This window comes from Hoplias malabaricus, chromosome 4, assembly GCF_029633855.1.
Source record: "Hoplias malabaricus isolate fHopMal1 chromosome 4, fHopMal1.hap1, whole genome shotgun sequence".
In the NCBI taxonomy this organism is placed as follows: domain Eukaryota; kingdom Metazoa; phylum Chordata; class Actinopteri; order Characiformes; family Erythrinidae; genus Hoplias; species Hoplias malabaricus.
Window position 1 is genome coordinate 54,043,415 of NC_089803.1, and position 19,287 is coordinate 54,062,701.

Sequence of the window (19,287 nt, forward strand, 5' to 3'; positions counted from 1 at the left end):
CGTTTTTTTACAACCACAATTTAAACTATGATTATACGTTATTTTTATACATTCTACTTTTCACTGTGGTCAGAGCACAGGGTGGGTGAAACAAATAAGTAAAGAAGTAAATGTCTTTGCTGGACCACGCAGTAAATCAGGCACAGAAGTCAATGCTTTTTTTTTTTACTAAGGACAGACTGCAGTTCATTGTTGAAACCTGCATGCACATGTATACTCTAAGACAAAGAACAGGCGGTGCACTGTACCATTAAATTCACCTTAAGGGAATATACATAGTAGGCACTCCGTACCATACTCAGGCTTGTTTGACAACCACAATCCAGTTACATTGACTAGTGTAAGTGCTGCATATCATGCCCAGGTACGCTTGAGAAGGTTGAGTAAGACTTGGGTACGATACGTGTCAATGTGAGCGCAAAAGTTGCTATTGTGTGAGATACAGGTTTTTAACTGAACAGTGACAATATATATTTACATATTTAACGAGACTTCGCACTTAGGTTTGAAGATATTTTGGAGATGTATTTCTGGAAAAGATTTGGGAAAATATTTACTTTTAGTTTTTGACATATTAGCCACAGAGCTAATGCTAAAGGAGCAGAAACTTGAAAATAATACATTCCTTGGCTACATCAGGTATTGGTTTTAAATTGTGTAAACTTGAGCTAAATACTCATTTAAGATCTCATGGACAAGCACAGCACAGGGGAACTTGAGACCCAAATTTGATTGTCACCAGATTCATTTTATATATGTATTCATTATCTGTAACCAGAGGTGGGTCCAGAGCCTACCTGGAATTTTTGGGTGCAAGGCAGGAATACACCCTGGAGGGGGCGCCAGTCCTTCACAGGGCAACACACCCACTCACACACACACTTATAGACACTTTTGAGTCGCCAATCCACCTAACAACATTAGGTGTCATTATCTGTAACCGCTTATCCAGTTCAGGGCGCGATGGGTCCAGAGCCTACCTGGAATCATTGGTCGCAATGTGGGAACACACACACATACACACACACATATATATATATATATATATATATATATATATATATATATATATATATATATATATATATATATATGAGTAATAGAGGCTAGGGCATTAGCAGAGAACAGGGCAACAGAATAACACAAAAGGCATTAGTTGGTCTTTATTATGTGCACATTCCATTAAAGTGTGCACTCTCTCTGAGTAAGGTGACATTTGCTGTATGTAGACCTGTATTACGTACTGGCTGAGCCAGAATGGCTTTGAACTGCTGCTCCGTCACATCCCTCATTGGAAACTAATAGGTTGTAGTATGTGTGAGAGCCAGAGTGACCATTATGGACTGTCCTTCTGCTACATCAGGGCCTACTCTGTCATATCCGCCTGAGCTGGATAAAACACAATCAGTCCGAATATTACCTCAGAATCGAGGCGTAATGGACCCGTCACCTGCTCTCTATGCGTGCCCTCAAAACGTCCAGGACGCCAGATCCAGTGGCTAGCAGATAGCGAGGCTTAAACTCAAATTGATTTATAATGCACAGCGTTGGCCGTAAGTCGGATCTTGGCTAAGCGTTCATTAATTTTTCAGGACCCGGGGAGCCATTGTGAGATATAAATCTCTGCTGCACCTCAGTGCCGGCCCGAGCCACCACTTTGAAGTTCTGCCTAATTAAGCCCCTGTACAGTTAATAAGCCCAACAATAAGGCAGCGGGCAGATGTGAGAAATATACGACGTCTACTGTAATACAGAGACTGTGAGAAAGGAGACGTTCTGACAGATGTGGAGGTGCAGAGGCGGTCGGTCAGTCTGTTCCGTCTATTCTCATCCATACATCTGAAAGCCTGTCTGAATATAGAAACACTCTCAAGTGCAAGCATGAACCATGGATTCAGTGCTGGGAAAGTTTTTCAAGAGCACCTGATCCAAACTTTGGCCTTAACACTGGGAAATTGTGAGTTTTTTCCATGATGCCACAGCCATCCATGACTGGGAGTCCAAGAGAAGTGGCCTTGCTTTTTTGTGGGCAATATATTCCTCCCACTCCAACTATCACTCACCACAATGCTAGCCAGTACAGGCATTACGTAACCGTGACAGAACTGGCATGTGCCAACCCCCACGCTCCCAGAATCCTGTGATTATAACTACATTTGGAGAAGAGTGGGGTTTAAAAAAATTAATTTTCACTACACTTTAGCTTAAACAGCATCCAGAGTTGAGCCAACGCTGTGGACAGAGTAGGAGGATCAGTCACTATTGATCATGGAACAAAGTTTAGGCGTACCTCATCTGCCCTGGCTGTAAGACGCACGACTTGACTGAAATATTGCAGGCTCTGGAGCTGGGCACAAGCCCAAAACAAATGAACACAAGCCTATGGAGCGTATGCATGGCCAGGCCCCTTGGCCTTGGAGCTAAGTGGCAGTGTTTAATGTGTTACAAAGAGAAGGCCATGGAAAAAAGGAGGAGGATCAGAGTGATGAACTGTCAAGCCTCACCTTGATTCAGGATATGATAAGGTACTATCGCCTGCTGCGCAGACGAGAGAGGAATTCTGTTGTTTTAGTGTGCTTACTGAATACATTACGCCAGCTAAAAGTCTTTGCCATCTTAACCTTTCCTGGTACCTGCACTTATTTATGATAACATTATGTAACATGTAACTTAGTGGCTGTGAGGTCTATCCACCATTATATAATAAATTCACTGAGAGGTAACTTCCATGTGGCAGTATCTCAGTCTCTGAGCCTGTAGGAGCCATGAGTTCACAAGATCAAGTCCTTAGAGTGGCACATGTCTCTGCCTTATGGGGATCATGGGGAATAGAGTTTGAGTTTTCAGACACCTCCCTCTAGTGGACAAAGAACACATCACTTGTATTGAGAGCTAGATCCTTTCAAGAGCCTTTTAATGGACCCTGGACTCCAAAAGACTGAGACCACATTGAAAATCAATTATATTAAAAAAAAACAAAAAACTATGAAGTATTAAGTAAAATAAAAATAGATACCATATAAGCTTTATTTCTGCTCACTGAACCTATTTAAGCATATTTTTATATCCACCACCTAAGGCCTTTGTACAAGAACCAATCCAATTCCATTTAAGATGAAGATCAGTTGAATTAAATGTGCATCTCGACTATAACTTTTTACTCTATCACAGGTATAATGTATTGTATGAGTTTTTTTTCTTTCTTTTCGGTTGTTTTCTTTGTAAATTAATTAAGAATATAACCTTGAATCAATATCACCTGGACTTTCATTCATTATCTGTAACCACTTATCCAATTCAGGGTCGCTGTGGGTCCAGAGCCTACCTGGAATCATTGGGCGCAAGGCAGGGAATACACCCTGTGCCAGTCCTTCACAGGGCAACTCACACACTCACACCTACGGACACTTTTGAGTCACCAATCCACCTACCAACGTGTGTTTTTGGGACTGTGGGAGGAAACCGGAGCACCCGGAGGAAACCCACACGGACACGGGGAGAACACACCACACTCTTCACAGACAGTCACCCGGAGCAGGAATCGAACCCACAACCTCCAGACCCCTGGAGCTGTGTGACTGCAACACTACCTGCTGCGCCAAATATTAAGAAATACAATAAATGTAACAGATATCCTTTAAAAATTGTGTAATTTTAGCTTATTTAATAAAGTTGTATGCATAACATCACATTCAACAGAGCAACTTCCATCAAAGTTGTGCTGTAGCTTTATAGAAACAGAGCAGTGGTGAGGACACGGTAGGCCATGGAGAATGTGGTGACCATGCCCACTATCCAGGACAAACCTCTGCTGGGTTGGGGCAGTGCCATTAAGTAGGACACGGTGTGGAGGAATCGTGAACCCACAAACAGGCGGAAGTGCAGCAGAGCTGTGGAGAGGTTAGGCCCTGTAAGAGCATAGAGCAGGCCAATCACCACGAAGGGAATGATGTTCTCCAGGTCATTCTGATGGCATCTGAGGGCAGAGAACAAATGTTAGTCGAAGGGATATTTTGTGAACAACTCCTTATCACACATTTCTACTAAAAATCTAAATCATAACTAGGATGTACAGCCCCTTTGCTGCAGCAATAGTTTCTACTATTCGGGGAAGGCTTATACACTACATACTGGAAATTTCACTGAAATTGTTATTGCAGCAAGCCACATGAGCATTTGTAAGGCATCACAAACATCTTTTAAGCTTATCCCAAAAATACTGGATGGTGCTCCATCATTCCAAAAGAAAAAAAAGTTCCCCTGCTCCACAGCCCAGTGTTGAAAACAACCTTTTTTGGCAACAACAATAAGATATGGTGATTTTTTTTCTGTACTCAATATTTAGTCATTGCCTATGCCACATAAGTTTCCCCCCATCACACAATACTATAAATGTGAGCAGGTGAAGACTAGCACATGCTCTCTCCGTCACTAAGTCCAAAGTCAGTCGCTAATGCAGCATCATGTGTCGGCTCAAGACTCTTGGAGAGTGCGTTAACCTCCATGTTCTGTTATGTTATTTATCGACACCTGCTTTCACTAGAGTGCTAGTGGTTGGATGAAGGTGAGAAAAGGGGAAGAGGGAAGAGAATCAGAGTGATCTCTTGGACTCCCATCACAATACAGGACTGAACATGCAAATATCCATTTATAGTAATTCCCTGAAACTTGACTTGTCCCCCAAATACAAGACATTCCAGTTATTAACTTTATTATTAAATAAGTTCAATTTGGATGCTGTAGAGTTTCCTTAGTTGCTAGGGAATCATCTATTGCTCCATTCATCATGGAAATGTTAGAATACATTTATTTTTAAACTCCAACTGAAGTTAATAAAAAGTGAAAACTGTAGTAACACCTTCAAAATGAATTTGGAATCGTGGCAAATTATAATACTTTTTCACACACATGAAATGAGTGCCAACAGCAGAGGGACCACGTTTGAGACTGCAGCTCAAACGGCACCATACCTCCGCACCCGCTCAACATCTGGATCCACCCTAATCATCTTCTTCCTGTCCTCTGTAGAGCCCCCCAGAGCTGTGTCCTCCATGTTGGCAAACACCTGCAGCAATCAGCAACAAGGAGGAGCCACACAATGATTTCCGTTAAAGAAAAAACAACAAACGCTAAACATAAATGAGGCCAAAGTTTGTGGATACCTGCTCCAGAAGAGTCTGTGCAAACTTACAGCTTTTTTTTTTTTACAGATCTTACAGATTTTATTTTTATAAAATAGATATTAGCAAAATCATTGCGCACTAATGTTTTCAAGAGAAACATTTTTGTTTTTGTCTACAAAATATGTCTTCATATCAACCAAACAGGTCAGATCCTTTAAGCATCAAAGCACCGGAGTAGCATCATGACACACCTTTCTTGTCAGTCTGTAGTATGAAGTGATAAGAGCCACGAGCATCATCTTGAGGATGACTATGGTGGCGTAGGTGGAGAAAGCCAAGAAGACCTCGCTGTCAATCATGTGTACGATTTCTGTCATCTTTACAGTGACTGCAGTGGCACAGTTAAGAGAGAGGATTAGGCCTACAAAGGACTCAGAACCAAATAACAGAGAAACTGTAATTATTCACATTGCTTTTTAACTGTTAAATGTAGTTGCACCAATCATTCTGTATATGTAAATTTTTAAAGTGTAAACAAAGACATTCTGATTGGAATGATGTAAATTCAGTGGAAGTTTTAACATACAGTTATAGCAAATTCACTGATATCTGAGCCATGAGATATTATTATTTTTGATTCATTCATGATATAAAAGAACATTCTGGCTGGTGAAAAGCAACACAGTCTTCAAAGAAAATGTAGCGGCCCCTTCCGATTAAAAAGAAATGTTTTACATTGTTAGTGGGTTTTTATGCTAATGAACATGCGCAAAATAAACAGCCAGCACCATCTCTGAACATGTCCACTTTGAAACGGATGTGTTCTCAAAGGTGTGATTTTATGGTTTCTTATGTCATAAACCTAATGAACCAATCCTGTCAACTTGCAGGACTGAGCTTTCAAACTGCAGGCAGACTGACTGTATATACATTAATGCTTGTATTCCTTTATTGAAGTAGAGAGTGTACAGTTGAGGATATTTTTTTTTTCCTTATAAATAAATACTCTTATAAAAAAACATATATTTACACCTTGTTCTTAACACTTATACGTTTGAATTAGGGAGTTTCTTTACATACAGTTTCACATCAAACCACTCTCAATAACACGGTTCACACGGTTCAAAATCGTTGGAATTCTCAAGTAATGATAAGTTTTATTCCCTTGGCGGAAAACTTGCCATGGTTTTTTCCTTGTGATGTAAAATGACCTGGCAGTATGCAATTTCACACAATGAATTAAAGGAGCCAATAAAACGTAAATAAATAGGTGAACTGATCGTATAATACTCCTATCACTTGGTGACAAACATTCTGACAAGATTTAAGATTATTTCTTTTCCTTATGTGTCATTTTTTGTAGATCCAAGCAGAACTGAACCTCGAAGCAGTTTTTTTTGCGGAATCTGAGGAATTTACGTAGCTGCTTCAGACACAAAGAGCGGAAAACAACGACCACCACCAAAAACAAAACAACAAGAAATTTTTAATTTTTTTTTTTCCATGTAACGCACTTTTCCTACCTTTTTATGGACAGTGGAGGCTATTTGAGTGTGGAACTTGTGGAAGTGTCCAGCACCGGTTGCGAGAGAGACACGGGAGCGCGCAGAAGTGCACTGTGAATCGCCAACTTCCTGAATGTTACGCAATATTCACAAATAAAGAGAACTGAGTCGTGCCCACCGCCAAATGGCGCGGATTTACAGAGACGCTCAGTGTCTCTCAGGCTGCGACGGAAAGATAAAAGTGTACAATCACATAGAAGAACACACACACACACACACACACAAACCTGGCTAAACATAAGTTGCGTTTTCAACAGCCCTTTTATTTCATAGTCTACAAGTAAACAGATATGGGCAGGGGCCTAAAGCCAAACACATTTTTCTAAATCAAGGTGTAAAGAATAGAGCCACTAGCGGATATTTTTCACTTGTAAATTACTTCTAAATGTGTCATTTTGATAAACAGGTGAGTTACTAAAATTTTAATGAATACCCAGAGGGTTAGGCATTGGGGGAAAACCTGGTAAAAGTGGCTTAAATTAAAATTCTGTGTGCATACAAATTCAGGACAAAAATCAACTGATATGTTGATGTCTAACTAATAATAACTACGTCTATTTATTATTATTTTTTAATTATTAGGCTTCTGTTTCTATGTATGTGTTAAGTTTAACATATAGGGAAAAACTACAAGTTCTATTTATTTATTTTTTAATAAACATAAATCGTGAATAGAAATATCAATTTATCATTAGAACGTACTAAGAAAAATACAAATCCACCAAAGGTTTACATGAGTAAAATTACTACACATCTCTGAATAAGTAGCCCATACATTTGCAAAGGTATATACTTTATATTTCAGGTGAAACAAATACTACCCAATACTGCACAATGATAGACAGTCATAGTATAGTACTCACATAAACGTGTTTTTTATGATGAGTCATGCTGCCAGTTTCAGAATTACTCAGTCTTCTACTCAGAGTTATGTTGCTTCACAGTACTCCAAATGTATATTAGCCATTACTTAATCTTTATTTATAACATTTCACATTGTAGAAAAATTCTGTGTAGTTTAAAAAAATGCTTCATATTCATGTTTGTTCTTGGCAAATTATGCTGCATTAGCAGTAACACACTGAATTAGCTCTAGTGACGTTTCCAACTTTGCCCTGTTCTAAAACAGCAGAGCCGTGGTGAGGACACGGTAGGCCATGGAGAAAGTGATGACCATGCCCAGTATCCAGCTCAGACCTCTGCTGGGTTGGGGCAGCACCATCACGTAGGCCACGGTGTGGATCAGCCGTGAGCCTACAAACAGGCGGAAGTGCAACAGAGCTGTGGAGAGGTCAGGCCCAGTTAGAGTATACAGCAGGCCAATCAACACGAAGGGAATGATATTCTCCAGATCATTCTGATGGCATCTGAAAACAAGGAGTTTAAGTCATACACCATACTGCATTGTTACATATAGCATTGTATTGGACTCTTCTATTGTGGCCAAGGAATGGAGCTATGAAGTTAACTGTCATACCCATATTAGGAATTCCATGTATAAAAAACTTTTCTGAAAAAAATGGCATTTGCAAAAAACTCATGTCCTGTGAACCTAAAAGTTCCCAAACATATTGTTCTGTAAAACATTTTCCTTTAGAATTACAAAATTGTTTACCAGTCAAAATATAAGTAATGCCACATTTATTTTTCAAGCTAGCTAAGGGATTTTACACTAAAGTTCAATATTAAAATTAAATATTATTCAGCTTCGCTAACAACTGAAACTGCTGACTTGTGCTGCCAAAGCAAATTAGCCAGCCTAACATGGCCATGCTTGCAGGATTGATTGGTATATTTTGGTAAAATTGTCAGTGATGTGTTATCATTTCTAAATGTGTGCTAAAATCTAAGCTTGCTTGTTAATATTTTAAACTTTTTAAAAGTATTTTTTCTCATAGACAAAACAGCTTAGATCTAGCATTTCTTAATATGAGCGTAACTTTGACTATAGGACGGCAACATTTCAACAATCATTTTAACTTGCTAGTTCGGTACATTTTACAACACATATTTAGCTTAATGCTAATGCTCCTTGCTACTAAAATCAGTATAAATAGATGTTTAAAAAACTTTGCATTGCTGATATATTCATGTATAAATTTAGCCTGTTGCTAAGCACTGTGTATTGATCAAGTGGTCAAGATACCAAAGCAATTAATTGTGACAAATTATAAATAATGAGTTCTGAGTAAGTAGTACATACCTTTGAAAAGGTATATCCCTTATTTTTCAAGTGAAACATATTACACAATACTGTACAATGCTAGCCATTGTCTATTACTCAATGTCAGAATGACACAGCATAAAAAAAACAAGTATAGCATTTTTTTTTATGCTGAGTCATTCTGACAGTTTCAGAATTGCTGCCAACGACACTCCTCTACGCTAACTGGAAAAGCTTGCAGGATTAAGTGGTATATTTTGGTAAAGTTGTCAGTGGTGTGTTATCATTTCAGTGTGGTCTAGTGGAATATTTCAAATTGTTTGAATGATTTTTTTTTCTCATAAACAAAACAGCCATTTTAGCTTGCTTGTTTGGTACATTATACAACACATATTTAGCTTAATGGTAATGCTCTATGCTGCTAAAATTCAGTCTAAATAGATGATTAAAAACTTTATATTCATTGGTGACATAGTCATGTATAACATTAGCCTGTCGTTAGGCACTCGGTATAAAAAAATGAATTGAATCAAGATACCACTGCAATTAATTGTGACAAATTATGAATTTGGTGAATTGTGAAACACCAAAAGATATCACATATTTATTTCTATACATAAGAAATTTAAACATGAATTCAATAGATGTACCTTCGGATACGTTCTACATCTTCATTGACTTGCAACATTCTCTTTTTCTCTTCTGCAGTCTTGGCCATGTGAGTGTCCTCCAAGTTTGAAAATGCCTGTATAGGACAGAGAGAGTTAACACATTTTCAGACAAAGATATATGGTCTAGGGGCCCACATACCACACACAGGTGTTCAACCACATTACTGGTGCACAGTAGTCACAGTGGTCAAAGACACCCAATGCTTGCGCACACTAGTCATGTGCACACTGTATTGCAATACCTTTCTAGTGATCCTGTAGTAGGCAGTCAGAGGAGCCATTAGCATCATCTTCAGAATGGCAATAGTGGCATATGTGGAGAAGGCCAGGAACACATCACTGTCAATTACGTTAGCCATTATCCAACTGTCAAGAAACAAATTATTTCAGAATTATGCAAAGCAAACAAATAATAATACAATTCTCAGTCCGCTGTTATCTGCTTTTAATCTGTTTTACAGAAGCAGGATTTCTCAGTCCCCTGAACAACATTCCAAACCGACGGTGGAGCAGGTCTATGAGGATTGTATGGAATTTGGACTAATTAGTGAGTACAGTTAAGATGTAAGATAATTAGTTTTAGATCAGAAAATCCACTCCAACTCATCTCATAGATGCTAACTTGTGGTCCCATTCAGAAAAAAACAGGGGTGAAATCTTCTGGCTGACAACTGGTAACTCGTGTGCTTAAGGCAGCTGATCAGATGGTTCTGATCAGCATTATTCAAAGCACAGAAATGCTACTATTATTTAAACTTAATTGATCTGTTAACAGAATGCTTTAATAATGAAACAGCATTATTTTCCATTTAGCAGGAATAGCTTGTTTGGGAGGTTGTATCTCTACAGTTGATCATATCTTCATATACAGATCATAGCTTTGTGGTTGTACCATGAAATATCCAGAAAACAGCATAAGACCTCCTATGAATCTTGTGTTCATTTGAAGCTTAAAAGTGTTATATCACATACACCCAATATTTTACAGCATACAGCTATGTGTATAATAATTACATTAAAAAACGAAAGTATGTGACAAAGTCAGATTTTGTAATGTGTTCATGTGCGCACTGCAGAGCAGAACTTTACGCTGCATTACAATGCTTAAAATATTCTTAGCAAATCTTCAGAACGTGACTTTAAAAAGTTATCCACATACTCTTGGTTTATACAGTTTTGCCTGTACTCATGACCATACTACTACACAAGCTTAGGCCAGGCATTATAAGGTATTATGAATAGCTCGTACTACTTTACATATGCACATAGAAAGCAGTTATCATAAAGTTCCATAAGAAATGTCAAGAAAATATAGTTGTAGGACGGGTTGTAAAGTTGTAACGTGAAACCTGTTCTGACCTGCTAACATTGTAGCTGTGTCTGTGAGTCATTGTATGAAGAGAATTAAATCTTTTAACTCTAAAGCCATTTTAAAAGTAGAATAGTTGCAAGACTTACCTTTAGAATGTGTTAGCCTACAGAATGTCAAGCTGAATTTTGACAGTTTGAGGTTAAAGGCTGATTTCTGGGTGTAGCCTGCAGATATTGACCTGAAGGCCCGCCTACTTGAACCAACGCCAGCTGGCTTGCTCTTGCTTTGCCTAATAACACTTCACTTAATGCTGCAGTTTTTGAACTTTGATACCATAAGGCACTGAGTTAAATCCACAGAATACTGAACTACAGCAATGTGCAGAAGTCTTAGGCACCTAAGATAATTATATATATTTAAACTAATGCATTCTCAGTAAGCGTGGTGCTTGTACAAATTTATATATAATCACAGTAAATAAAAATAAATAATAATATAAAACAAATAAGAAATATAAGATAATTTTTCTATAAAGTAGTAGGTGTGAGTGAGTTTGAAGAACAATTTGTTCAGATTCTCCTTGATTACATGAATTTGTTAAATCAACAGCACACATTTAAAATCATTATTTATTAACCAGTAAAATTAGGTAATGGATGATAACCTCAAATAATACGGACTGCCAAAAGGAGAGATTTGGAAAAAGTTAAACCAACACATTCACACACAGAATATCACACTTACTGTGAATAATGTTATTTGGTTTTATTCTAATGTTATTTGTTGTTTGTTTGTTTTTAGCAAATAAACACTTCCTGCTCAGATAAATAGCTGTTTATAATCTCTGGTGCCTAAAACTTTTGCACAGTACTGTACATTCAGCATGCCCCCTGCCTCGCTGTGTAATTCCCTTCATTTCAACAACAAAATAATGGTTTGGTTGCTTATGATAAATTAACAATAGAAATTGATTGAAAAATGTGAGGACTAACTACACCCATGGGGGTCATTAATGATTTATAGACTTCAAAATCAAGGAGATCTACTCGTTTCGTCAAAAAAATGTTGTCATTTCAGATAATAAATTGTGTCTAAAATAACTGGAGATAAATGAATGGACCTAATCAGCAGAAAAATGGGGGCTGTATGAGTGTATGAGTGATTCTCCAGCCAGTTTTGGCAGCAGTGTAGTATTGCAGAAAACCTCCAACGTGGTAGAAGCTGAGTCACTGTATAAGTGTCATTCAGGTTAAGCTGGTATTCAGTACAGTTCCATGTGGATATCTTAACATGTATCTCAATTCTTATTTTTATTTACTTATTTTTTTTTCATTCATTCATTCATTCATTCATCCATTATCTGTAACCCTTATCCAGTTCAGGGTCGCGGTGGGTCCAGAGCCTACCTGGAATCATTGGGCGCAAGGCGGGAATACACCCTGGAGGGGGCGCCAGTCCTTCACAGGGCAACACAGACACACACACATTCACTCACACCTACGGACACTTTTGAGTCGCCAATCCACCTACCAACGTGTGTTTTTGGACTGTGGGAGGAAACCGGAGCACCCGGAGGAAACCCACACAGACACAGAGAGAACACACCACACTCCTCACAGACAGTCACCCGGAGCGGGAATCGAACCCACAACCTCCAGGCCTCTGGAGCTTTGTGACTGCGACACTACCTGCTGCGCCACCGTGCCGCCCACTATTTATTTTTTTATTTTATTTTTTTCTAAAATAATGAGCTGGGCTTTGGAATGAACTGTATTATGATAATTTAATAAATTCTTATTTACTACAGAGGCCTGACCTACAGCAGAAAACACATCTGACATTGTCTTATAGGATAGAACACTGTAAAGCAGATGCACAACTGCACCCGTCAACACTGATCCATTTTTAAAAACTGAGATTTTCCTGTCTCTGTTTGTGAAAATAACCCCGTCCAGATGAATACAATAAAGGCTGCATTATCATGCCAGTCAGGTAGGGGGCCATGTTACTTTTTAAAGAGAGGCATCAAAACACCACAACACATGAGAGAAACACAGAGGTTTTAATCTCAAATTACTCCATGTTCCACTTAGTAGTGCACTACTCAATAATGAAATTACTGAATATATATTTTAATAGTGGATTATATATTTCTAATACAGCATAATTTATATCTCTTCAAATGTGGGAATCTAAAATCTAGTGCTAGCTGCAAGCACACTGTAGTTTAATGACTTATGTATTTCAATGTATAGGGAGTGAGGAGGTATTTGCACAATTTTTGTGTGGATGGGAGGCCAAAACACAGACAAAACCTCAGTTTTTCAAAATAAACGGATCCGTGTGGATGGCTGACCACATATAACACCAACCTTATTAGACCCAGGATACAAATAAATGAAATACATGTATGTAAATATGATACAACATATTTAAGTATGCCCCCTCCAGATATGTTCCTGCCTTGCGCCCAGTGATTCCAGGTAAGCTCCGGACCAACCACAACCCTGAACTTTATAAGAGGTTACAGGCAATGAATGAATGAATATGTAAATATGACACAAAATTGTAAACAAAAATGATAAATTGGGATGAAATCTAGTACAATTACCACAATAATCACATACAAAAAAGGTCTTACATGGAAATATATTAGCACATGTCAAAAACAGACATGTGCATGAATGCATAAAAATAGTATACAAATGATTAAATAGTATTTAAATGGTTACAAGCTTCATAAAACCTTAATTATGCTTTTGAAAGCAGATATATGTAGTGACTACTACAGTAGATTAGGGTGCTATACCATTTAAACATGACATGTCACTGAACATATGAAAACAATGCAGTCATCTCCGCTTGCTGTTGCCTTGCTTCTCTGGGCGTCATGGAGAGAGGAGTGAGGAGTTAGTCATGTCTCCAGCGGAGCGACAAACAAGTCTCCTTGTCCCTCTCCACAATCACACCACTGTCACTCTGAATACATGTCGCCATTGTGCTGCGTTTTTGGAATGCGTTCCAGGTGTAGGCCTCCTTCTTATCTCAGCCAGAACATATTTCCTCCTTCTTTCCATATGCATGAGCTGCCAGAGAGAGGCATAAAATATTTGATAAAGAGAACGTGCTGATTAGATACCCTGCCTCTAATGTGGCTCTTCCTTTCCTATCCCTCCTATCTCTTTTAGGTATTTAACATGCTACAGAAGGATGGGAGGCAATAGGGGGAAGGGAGAGGCTGAGTTGTCAGAAGAAGACTTGAGAGCTGTCAGTCACATTTGGGACAGGAGGTTTGGAGGTGTCTGTATTTAGCCTGAGGGGCACCAGCGAGAGTTGGGGGGAACTGATGTGACGCGTCGATGTGCTCACCATCACGTCGCTAATGCCAGGAGACGCACAGGAGCACCGTTTATTTTGATCAGCGCTGCTGCCGCAGACATGAAAGCTAATAGTGGGCTCTTGCGGGCCTCCTTGAGTCATATTTTTATGAGCACTCTAGACTAGCCTGCTAGGCGTTTGCTTTAAGTTTGAGTCAAACCTCAATGTGCGTGGAGAGAAAAAACAAGGATTCACACGTAACTCTTCTATTTGACAAAAAACACACAACATTCTGTGCAACGTTTACATGCATGACTGACTCTTTATTAACCCCCCAAAAAGTAGTTTTCTTTATGTATTTATGTAGAAAATCTATTTTTAACATGGCCACTGTCATGTGAGGGACCCTCTCCATGAACCATAAACTGGTTCACTCAGAGACATCAAAGCAGTTTTATTCTTCATTTCAAATGTTTTGCACTCTATATTAAAAAAAATACAAATAATAAATAAAGAACTACTTTCTAAAAAGACTTAACTATAAGCAGTGATGCTGCGCAACTGTATGCTGCATTGCATACGTGAATGATAGTCATGCAGAGGGAGTGGTGTGTGTGTATGTGTGTGTGTGGGAGAGAGAGAGAGAGAGACCCCCAAAACAAATAATGCAGCATGATTTCCCTCCAGGACCTGTTAATGGCAAACACTTCAATTGATCTCTCACCAGACTCGCCAGTAATTGGGATGCTGGCTGTGGTGTCACTCTATTGATTTTTAACTGGTCGCCAACTTGTGCTAGGGCTGTTAGGACAACGATGACTAAATAACAGCCCGCCCGATGATCTTAATGCCTGGAGCCAAGCGCTGCTATTGATTTCATTACTGAAAGCCTCCTAGGCTCCAAGCACATACATTTTTTTATCGACCCAAGACGGCACCCACATTTCTTCCTGCACTGTCACATGCCCCGAGCTGGACCAATCAATGCCAGCAGAATGCTGAGCCTGTGTGTTAGCATAAGCTAAACCCAGGTGTCTGCTGTATATTTTCGCCATATGGTCACAGAACAGAGGTGACCTCTATTGACAGGGCTGATGAGTGTGAAACTACAGCAGTATATTTGGGAATGAAGATTCACACTCATCATGACCCATATGAGGATAGAGTGTGAGGTAATACACTCATTATTAATTTTAAACTGTAACCAAGCATTAAGACTCCTAATAGTGATGCTGTCTTTAGAAAGCCATGCATTTCCACACTTGCTGATAGTCCGATATCAACTGCTCTATACACCGTGTCAAAATCCATGATGCTTCAAATCATTGAAGTGACTTAAAATGATATCTCTTTACATTAACCTGTAAAATGAGGAAAGCTGGTGCAGAAAACTGAACCTTTAATGATGAATGGACATACCAGTTTATGAGAATTCTTCCTGACATTAATCAAAAGCAGTAATGTGAGGCTCCAATATGAGATTAAGCACATATTTTGGCGTCTGGACCTTTGCTGGGAGGAAGGTTTAGCAACTAAACCTCATTAAAGTTTAACTGAAAACCCCTGATATAAAATATATATATTTTTAAAATCCTATTAAAATGGTCTGCAAATGTTAAAAGCTTTTAGTTTTCTGATCTCCTGCCAAGATCTCCTATGTATAATAATATAATCTCTTACATACAGTGATTCAAAACTCTACAGATGTCATGTAAATGAAAAATATTTCAATCTATTAATTCGGCAATTAACGGTTCTAATTTCCTACTAGATATTGCATCATGTGATGAGCTGCTAGTGAGCAATTTAGATCGATGAGGAAGGGTGAGTACTGAAAAACTCTGTAAAACATTGCATGAAGCATGCCTGAAGATGATGATCTGTATATTTCCACAGTAAATAATATATATTTCCTTCTAAATATATCCATCAAAATTACTAAAGAAAAAAGACAAACTGACTGGCACTTAAATTTTCTTTGGAAAAGGGTTAACACTGTGTTAAGTTAGGTGATTTGACCTGAAATTGTAACTGCTCACAACCAAAATCTGTTAATTACATTCTACTTAACGTTAATAAAATTGTGATATTATCAGTATTTTCAAGCAACATCTTTCCAGCCAACATTAAATATGAGAATATAAATAAAAAAAGTCATATACAGCCAAATGTGACTCGCCACAAGTGTTTTAGGCCGGTGGTCATGATGTTGTTATCAGTGATGTTGAGTAAATTTTGAAAATAGCATTCTCAAAGTTACATTCTCACAGCGTAACAGCCTCATTATGTAGAGCCTCAACCTGACAGAGTTCTGCAGCTCCCGCTGAGATAACCTCCGAATCATCCACTCTTAAACATGACCAACTGAAAATGGCCATTAATGAATAGAGCCATTACTGAGAAACTGGTTGTTCTGCCATTAATTATGGGAATCAGAGAGGTTTATTATCCTCTGGCACCTGAAAGCATGTTTTCATTTGCTTCAAGGAGTGTGACACAATAACTCCTGGTTCAAAACTGATGACCAGCATTTATTCATTCTGTCCCTGAGTACAATTAATGAAGAGAAGACCAAGAAAAAAACAACCTTTTAAATCTGCACTTTTTATTCGGTTTATTGAACTAGATCAATATATTTTCATTTAGTCTATGGATGTTTGCAGAATGTCTGGGTAATTTTGCTTCACGTTTGCTTTAATGACATAATTTACATGTGAACATTTATACCCCTTTGAGTGGGGCAAGGTGATATTAGAGTGTTGTGTAAACTAGCAGAATTGACTACTTAAAAAATGGATTTACAAACCTTTGGATGTTTGTGCACCATTTCAACAAAGTCACATACGAAGTTCCAAGCCACTGTAAGAAGCCAAGAACTTTATCAAGAGCTGTTCACAGCAGTGGGGGTTAACTATTGGCATCTCTACTGCCAACACACAAAGTTCACCTCCAATAAGCACAGTGTACAGGGTCAGAGATAAGGCAAACAACAGGTTTCAATGAAACATCAGAGTAGTGCCTTGCTGCATGTTCCTTTGAGTGTAACACTGTCCTTGTGTTATTCTGGAGTGCCTGCATGATTGAACCTGATTTTGTGAATACAATGTGCCGTGTGACAATGGGGTTCACTGGAGAATGGGTCCCCCTCCCATGTCAAGGTAATTTCTTTAGTAGTTAACTGTGAGCACAAAGATTGAAGGATGAATTGTATGTGTGAAGCCTGTTTGGAGAAAATATCTCACAGCCAAACATTCCACATCTTTTACAACACATATTTGAACACAATCTGGTAAGGAATTAGAAGGAAAGGCACTTTTCATCTGAAGTTCATTGTTAAAAAGTTTATTTAAAGAAAAAAAGGTTCTGTATCAGGGAAAATTCATTAAAATTCATTAAGGTCCAGTTAGAGGAAAGTTTCCAAGCCAAGGTTCCTTAACAAAATGTATAACTTGCATTATGATCAGTGCCATATCCTGTACATTAAAACAGCCTTATAATTATAGCACAATTTTATGTAGTTAACAACTGGTAGTTGTTGGCAGGTTGCAGGTAGTGGTTGCAGTTACACAGCTCCAGGGAGCTGGAGGTTGTGGGCTCCAATCCCACTCCAGGTGACTGTCTGTGAGGAGTTCGGTGTGTTCTCCCCGTGTCTGCAATGGTTTCCTCTGGGTGCTCTGGTGTCCTCCCACGGTCCAAATACACATGTATGTGTGAGTGTGTGTCACCCTCTGAAGGACTAGCGCCTCCTCCAGGGTGTGTTCTTCCCCGTGTGTCACTCATTCGAGTCACATCATAATGCACAAATCTATCTGATTGTCTGAGTAGACTTACATGTGACATGCAGATACGTATGCGATTAGTCTGAGTTTCCTGGAGCACTAAAACTGAACCAAGACTAGAAGAGTCACACACACTCAGTTCAAAATAAACGCTCTTAATAGTTTATCAGTTACAGGTCCAGGTTCGGATAGGACAGCGTCTGGGTCTGGACCACAGTCTACATATATATAAAGGGAAAAGGAAAACATAAAGTATATCCCCCAGATAGCAGTTAGTTAGCTATCGTCTGTATTGCTGTCTTGGCAGATTATGCACAGGTAGTGTTGCCGACCGTCTTGTAAAATAAGGAACTGTCCCATATTTGGACACTAAAAGGTGCGTTCTGTTTTGAACCGATACAAGACGTTCTATATTTTTGAGGTCATACTGTTATAGACAGAAACATGAAGCTCCCTGTCTTTCAGCCTTAGAGAGGGGCAGATTTTCCATGGCTCCTAAACAGAAAACAGGCTTTTCATTGGTTGCGACCTTTATTTATCCAATCAGCTGCCAGAGTTATCTGTCCACCATTCAGTTCTGCAGCCAATGTCACAGTCCCTCCTACAGGGGGTTGTTTTTGCAGCTGCGCTAAGAGCAGTGGGTCAGTCCTGAGAAACTGGGAACTACATCTCTGCTTTTAGAGAGAAATAATGTTAGCACTGGGTCCTAGAGAAACTACATATCATTCTCCATCAACAAATATCAGATACATTTCTGAATCAAAGTAATTCTTTATGCATTAAAATCACATTAGATATTTTCATATAGATTAACAGAGTGTAAGACAAATATGAGTCCTAAATAGGCAATGACATTTTGACTGGACATCTGATAATGTAATGAGGACGAGACTGTGTTTTAGACTCTTAGACGAATAAGTTTCTTTCACTTCAGATCTTATTATAATTAATGAACAATTTAAATTAAAAGGGTTTACAAGTGCACACTTGTCCCCTGGCCTCTGCATTCCTTCTTTTGATTTCAGAAGGTTGGCAACCCTACACACACGAATGTAGTGCGTTTCCTGACAGCGAGTGTCATTTCAAGACAAAAAAAAACATTAATTGAATGCCTGTTACAATCTTTAATTAACCAAATTGAAAAGCCACTAATGTACTAGCTAAAATAGCATGTATATATATATATATATATATATATATAAAGAGAGAGAGAGAACCTTATTATTGATTAACTGAAAAGCCAGATTGAATGAATGTTTATGTTCTTTCCTGACGTTATGACTATATATTTTACAAGATACCTACCTGTAGATGGATATTCTACATTGTTTATTTCAAAAAGGCAGCAGCTCCCT

At 38.6% G+C, this 19,287-nt stretch overlaps 2 protein-coding genes across 2 annotated transcripts; both read right to left on the reverse strand.

Moving 5' to 3' along the window:
* Positions 1 to 3,640: 3,640 nt before the first annotated feature.
* On the reverse strand, positions 3,641 to 6,792 carry mgst1.1 (microsomal glutathione S-transferase 1.1). The gene is made up of 4 exons (XM_066668940.1): positions 6,647 to 6,792; positions 5,375 to 5,511; positions 4,971 to 5,065; positions 3,641 to 3,976 (listed from the first exon to the last, which is right to left on the reverse strand). The coding sequence occupies exons 2-4, from the start codon at positions 5,498 to 5,500 to the stop codon at positions 3,730 to 3,732; spliced, it is 468 nt and encodes a 155-aa protein (XP_066525037.1). The 5' UTR covers positions 5,501 to 5,511; positions 6,647 to 6,792; the 3' UTR covers positions 3,641 to 3,729.
* A 146-nt stretch (positions 6,793 to 6,938) lies between these two features.
* Positions 6,939 to 11,084, reverse strand: LOC136695442 (microsomal glutathione S-transferase 1-like). Its single transcript, XM_066669516.1, has 4 exons — positions 10,982 to 11,084; positions 9,766 to 9,889; positions 9,503 to 9,597; positions 6,939 to 8,055 (listed from the first exon to the last, which is right to left on the reverse strand). Exons 2-4 carry the CDS (start codon positions 9,880 to 9,882, stop codon positions 7,809 to 7,811), a joined length of 459 nt encoding a protein of 152 aa, XP_066525613.1. The 5' UTR covers positions 9,883 to 9,889; positions 10,982 to 11,084; the 3' UTR covers positions 6,939 to 7,808.
* Between the last annotated feature and the right edge of the window lie 8,203 nt (positions 11,085 to 19,287).